Source organism: Verticillium alfalfae, genomic scaffold, assembly GCF_000150825.1.
Source record: "Verticillium alfalfae VaMs.102 supercont1.2 genomic scaffold, whole genome shotgun sequence".
In the NCBI taxonomy this organism is placed as follows: Eukaryota; Fungi; Ascomycota; class Sordariomycetes; order Glomerellales; family Plectosphaerellaceae; genus Verticillium; species Verticillium alfalfae.
This window is the reverse complement of record NW_003315037.1, coordinates 2787675-2793360: the sequence shown is the minus strand read 5'-3', so window position 1 is coordinate 2793360 and position 5686 is coordinate 2787675. Positions and strand designations below refer to the sequence as shown.

At 54.0% G+C, this 5686-nt stretch overlaps 2 protein-coding genes across 2 annotated transcripts; one reads left to right on the top strand and one right to left on the bottom strand.

Moving 5' to 3' along the window:
• Positions 1 to 1611: 1611 nt before the first annotated feature.
• On the top strand, positions 1612 to 2170 carry VDBG_02326 (predicted protein; the record flags this gene model as incomplete). The annotated part of the gene is made up of 2 exons (XM_003008092.1): positions 1612 to 1872; positions 1925 to 2170. The coding sequence occupies 2 exons, from the start codon at positions 1612 to 1614 to the stop codon at positions 2168 to 2170; spliced, it is 507 nt and encodes a 168-aa protein (XP_003008138.1).
• An 852-nt stretch (positions 2171 to 3022) lies between these two features.
• VDBG_02325 (RO10) lies at positions 3023 to 3187 on the bottom strand (the record flags this gene model as incomplete). The annotated part of the gene is made up of 1 exon (XM_003008091.1): positions 3023 to 3187. The coding sequence occupies one exon, from the start codon at positions 3185 to 3187 to the stop codon at positions 3023 to 3025; it is 165 nt and encodes a 54-aa protein (XP_003008137.1).
• Between the last annotated feature and the right edge of the window lie 2499 nt (positions 3188 to 5686).

Sequence of the window (5686 nt, the reverse complement as noted above, 5' to 3'; positions counted from 1 at the left end):
CCAGTCGAAGAGATTGGTGAAGAAGGGATGGCTGAAAGGGACGGGGGGGGCGGGCCAGCACAGGGGTAGGAAGAAGAGTATGGGAGGATGCGGCGCAGGGGAGGCGGGCTGGCGGATTCGGCGGAGGAGCAGGAGGAGGACACTCGGACTGCGTCGAGGTTCCAGATTCTTAGGCAGGGCGTTGGAATGTGCGGTGCTGACAGCGGCGCTGGAGGCGAGGGCTGGAATCGGACCAGGTCTGTGCTGTCGAGATGCGAACCGACTCAGGCGGGGGTATGCGGATCAGGCCCAGAAGAAGAATCGACAACGTGGTGAGACGATCAAGTCGATGCGTCCCTCCTTACTGCTTGTCTCGATGTTCGTTCGACTATCGTACAGTATGAACGGTCGTGACAGAATGGAAATGAAGGGGTGTCCAAAGACAAGAGCGGAGCAATGGAGCAAGCAGGCTTTTAGTCGGGCCTTGCTTCGATACGACGACTGACCGTGCTTGGTGCCTTGCGAGGGTAGTGTCCTTTGTCGTTTGTAGCGTAAGGGGTTTGGATCCACAAAGTGCTTTAGCGATCCAAGCTGGTCAATGGCTCAGCTTGATATCGATGGGATGTGACGCGTGGTGTTGTTCGAAAGAGTTTTTCGCGATCCCACATCAACTGGAGGGTCCCTAGATCTCGTGTTTGTGCTGGACGAGATTGTGCGACCCAGGTACGAAATGGAGAGGGGAAGCAGTGGCAGTGTGACCTGGGCATTTGGGTATACCTAGGCGGTAAGATACCTGGAACTGATGAGGCATGTCAGGTCCTTCGCTGTCAGCCTGGCTGGCTCAGTGCTGCGTACTGTGTTCGTTGGCGTATCGCACTACCTGGGTACCTACAACCCCACCCGCCCCTTTGTCCACTTTGGCCCCATCAACCGGGCACAGATGACGCCGTGGGCACTGTGTCGTCGTCACCAGCACAGTGTGCGGTGCATGGATTGACTTCGAGAAAGCCGGCGCGTCTTCGTTGGCTCACACGCTTCCTTCTGTGAAGATTCCGCAAGGTGGTTTCATCATGGCCCGTTGGTCTTTGAGACAGACGAACACACGCGGCGATTGTCTAGGCTTCTCATCGTCTTGAAAACAAAACGCTTTCCGGCAGCATCGGCACTACTTGATCGACTGGCTCAGGCGTCATGGTTGTATGATCATGGCATCCGTGATACATGCGGGGGAAACCTGATACCCACACAAGTGGAAACCCAGGCTCTTCCTTGACTGAACCCTTAACTTCACCAGTCACGAACCAGTCATCCAACTGTCTGTCTTGTTGCATGAAAAAGGCATCGATCAGACGATTTCCGCCGCCGACTGAGAACCAGGGCTACCCCTCACCCAGAGGCAACGCACGGCCACCTCGGCGTCACTGACAGCTTCTCGTCTTGCGCTGCTCGTGTCCAGTGGCATTCAGCCCATGGCCACAGACATGTGCATCTGCCAAGATTCTAGCAGTTCTTTCTTCAGTCTGTCCTCGTTGCGGTGGACAGCACATGTCTCTGCTACCTTGGGCTCCTGCAGCTACAAATAGTACAGGGCTGGCGGTTATCGACCCGAGCAAGGCTGGGATAGCCGCCAAAATGGCCGACGATCTCTGGACCTGGATCCTCCGCGCCGAGAGTAAGGCACTGGTCATCAGTTCTATTAAAACCTTATCATTCTCAAGCGAGAGTAATCCCGGATCGAGACCATGGTCGATCTCGGGCCCTACTGACAGCTCCTCCCAGATATCATCGCCAACTCGCGGCACATTGATAAATCGGACCGCCGAAAAGCGAGCCGACACCAGAGCCGCTTCAGGAACGAGAGACGCCACCAGGCCCCTCCAGGAGAGCCCAACCGTATGCATGGTCCGGAAGTAAGGTACTGTTCGCATTTCTTTCAACCTCACAGGGCTACGAACGTGTGAGCGTACCAACAAGCCCCGACGTTCCCGTGCGCACTGTATTCACTTTCCGTCAAGGCCTAGTGGCAGATCAGCCACCTCCACTCTTTACCCCTGAACCTGTCCCTAACAGAGCTAAGCGTGGAGGCAAGCAGCGGCCGCTAGCTGGTCGGAGCGTTGTTATTGGCGACCTTTTGTTCTGCACCGAGTGTCACCTGTCCTCGAGGAATGTTGCAACGCCTTCTGAGCCATAGTTGGGGCTTGGCCTGGCCTGGATCAGATCACTATCATGCATCCCATAGAACAATTTTGTCCTGTGGGTGCCAGGCGCCATGCATTTCACAAGCTCACAGAGCGTGCGAACCGGTGTCTTCTCCGACACGCATTGGAGGCCAACGGGATGATGTGTCGAGGTTGTCTTGATTGTTTCTGCTACCAACAAGGCGAGCCGTCACCATTCGCAGCTGTCTCTGTCCCCACCATCACGCCTGTGACACCCGTACGTGTGAAACTCGGAGCCATCTGTGCCGAATGAAGCTCCGACCTGAGAAAATACGTCACCAAGTCCTATGACAGCCCCTTGCCAGTGAATTAGGTCCCATTCCTAACTTTACCCTGAATCACTAAACGTTGACGCTCAAGTGGGATATCTGGCGTGGTCATGTAATTGACATGCCCATGCTGCGCGACGACTTTGGAGGTTGCTGTTGTTTCGAACCGATGCTGGACGATTTTCGCACTTGGGGATCGAATGACCTTGTGAAGCACGAGCAGTTTGGCGTCGCTCCGCAGTATTTCTACGCGATGTGATCGCTGGAGCGAACACGAAGGAGTTTAGGCCGAGTTGCACCTCTTGTATGTTGTAATTGAGCCCAGCAGATGTCCTCAAAACTGGCGTCGAAAGTTGACGCCCAGACGGGTCATACCACGTACCCCCGGCTCAGGAATGCGAATAGATATCGCGCAGGCGCATCTCCTTAGATAGCGGGGGCAGGGGACATCACCTCCTGCGGGAACATGGCGATGGCTGTCCTACCCAACAAGACGTTATTATTACCGTCTCACGGGTCATAGCCGGTAAGAGTTGGACTACAGCGCATCGCTCTTCACAATGCTTCCGCAGCCTCTTGCTGCTTTTCTGCCCTTCTCACCTGCCTCTCGAACTTCTCGACCTGGCCCTCCATGTCCGCGACGAAACGAGATGCAGAGAGGACGCCGTTTTCGTACCAGCTACTGATAACCGCTTCACTCCGCATTCGCAGCTCGGCCATTTCGACTTCTTGTGCGAGCTGTGTTGCTTCGATGCCGCGCATTCGCGGGATCATAGCTGCGAGGGATGCGCTCTGCGAAGGGTCGGGAATGGGACAGTCGGACACGGAGGTGAGCGAAGACGCTGTTGCAGGAAATGACGCGGCGGCCGCGATGACGGTCGCGCGAATCGCTTCAGAGGAGAGGTCGATAGGGGGCTGTTCTGTGGATGGCGGGTGAAAAAGAGTTGGCTGCGTCTTGTCTGGCGTCGGTTAGCTGTGGAGTGAATAAACAGGCCTGTCTATGCATACGAATCTTCATGAGTTCCCCGTAAACTTTGATGTTGCCCAAGAGGACATAAAATCGCCTTTCAAGAGATTCAAGAGATGAAGCCGCAGGTTCAGAATGGGAGATTGCCGGAGCATCTCCTTGGCCGTAGAGAATATGCTCTGCCCGCCGCAAGCGCGCCTCCAAGAGTGAGATTGTCGACAAAGTCGTGTCATCGAGAGTTGATTCCATGATTAGCAGCAGGGAACGAATCGAGAAGTCTTTAATCTGATTGGGCCCGTTGGGGAGAGTTTCGAGAGCGAATTGTAGTGCGACAGAAGAGACTTGACGACAGGATGACTTCAATATGGAGGCCCTGCTGATCCGGCTGAAGGTACATTCCCAAGAAGCTGTCACTGATACTGATAACGTCAATTGTGGCTGAAGCTTATGCACGATAAGGGATGTGGCTGACCCATGACCAACTTGTGACAATCGCCAAGTCGCATCGACGTCGTGTTCAACTCTACAGGTACCAGACGACCCCCCAGTTTTACAATCCATCAGAACACATCATCTCGTCGTCGCAAAACATTGAATGAGCCAAGGGCGTTGCGGCACGCCCTCCGAATCTCCTAAGCGACTCGATTTTGACCGAGCCGCTTGCCCTCTGAACCTACTGTAGGTTTCAGCGAGCGGCTCCAGGCGACCGACCTCCTGGTCACAAGCCCCTGTGACCTGTTGGTCCAGAGCACGTCACGTTCCGGTTCGACCTCTATAGACTCCCGACGACTGACCTACGACGGGATCGAGGAATACCTGCTCGATTACACACGATAACGCGACCGCTGCCTTCTCACTGTGCTACCAGCCAAGGAAATCGTGGCTCTACTTGGACTAAATGACCAATTACAACACCATTGCTGATGGCAACGCTTCTTCCTCGACAAGTGGAAGCGCTGACGAGATGAACCGGTACGCCCGAACTTCTTTAGCACCTATTCGACATCTCAGACGACTTGCTGACCATGACGCCCTCAGATCACGTCGAAAAGCCCGAGAGGGAGGCGGCCAGGCCTCGATGCTGAGCAGTATCATCAACCTACTCAATACCAGTATGTCATTCTACGGAGAGCGTACACAAAGGAGAAGATCTGACGTATCTGGGACTAGTTGTCGGCGCAGGTACATTGGCTATGCCATCCGTCTTGTCGCATATGGGCATTGTGCTCGGCTCTCTGATGATCGTCTGGTCTGGTTTGACAGCTGCCATGGGCCTTTACCTTCAAGGTCGTTGTGCACGATACCTCGATCGGGGCAGCTCATCCTTCTTTGCCATATCGAAGCTCACATACCCGAATGCGGCAGTGCTCTTCGATGCCGCCATCGCCGTCAAGTGCTTCGGTGTAGGCGTTTCATACATGATCATCATTGGTGATCTGATGCCCAAAGTCATTCTCGGATTCAATAGCAACACCCCAGAACTCCATCCCTACCTGACAGATCGCAATTTTTGGATTACGGCTTTCATGTTTTTGGTCATACCATTAGCCTTCCTCCGGAGACTGGACTCGCTGAAGTACACAAGTATTGTCGCGCTGGTCTCGATTGGGTACCTTGTCATCCTTGTGGTTTACCATTTCGGAGCCCAGCCTCTTCAAGACAAGAGTGGACTTCGAGTCGTCAAACCGCAGAGTGCTGTTGCCTTTTTGAGCACCTTGCCGGTGGTAGTTTTTGCTTACACCTGTCATCAAAACGTGAGTCCACCTACGTCTGCGTTGAAGAATGAATCACTGATGTCTCGCAGATGTTTTCGATCCTCAACGAGATTAAGGATAACTCGCCCTCAAGGTATTTTTCCCGTAGTGTCTCGGCGCAAGGAAATTGACTAATGTCTCCTCAGTGTTGTAGGAGTCGTTGGCTTCAGCATTGGCGGTGCTGCCAGCATGTATCTGCTTGTGGCGATCACTGGCTATCTTACTTTTGGCAACGACGTCAACGGCAACATTGTCTCTATGTGTAAGTTCACGCATAGTCAGGAAGTTCTGTATCTAACTATTACAGACGCCCCCTCCATTGCAACATTCATCGGCCAGATTGGCATTGTCATTCTCGTCACCTTTAGTATCCCCCTTCAGGTCCACCCGTGTCGCGCCTCGCTCGACGCAGTGCTGAAGTGGCGACCCAACCGAACACACGCTAGCAATGGTCGTTCCAATTCTTCTGTCGGAGGGCGTTCGGATCATGTCGTGGCG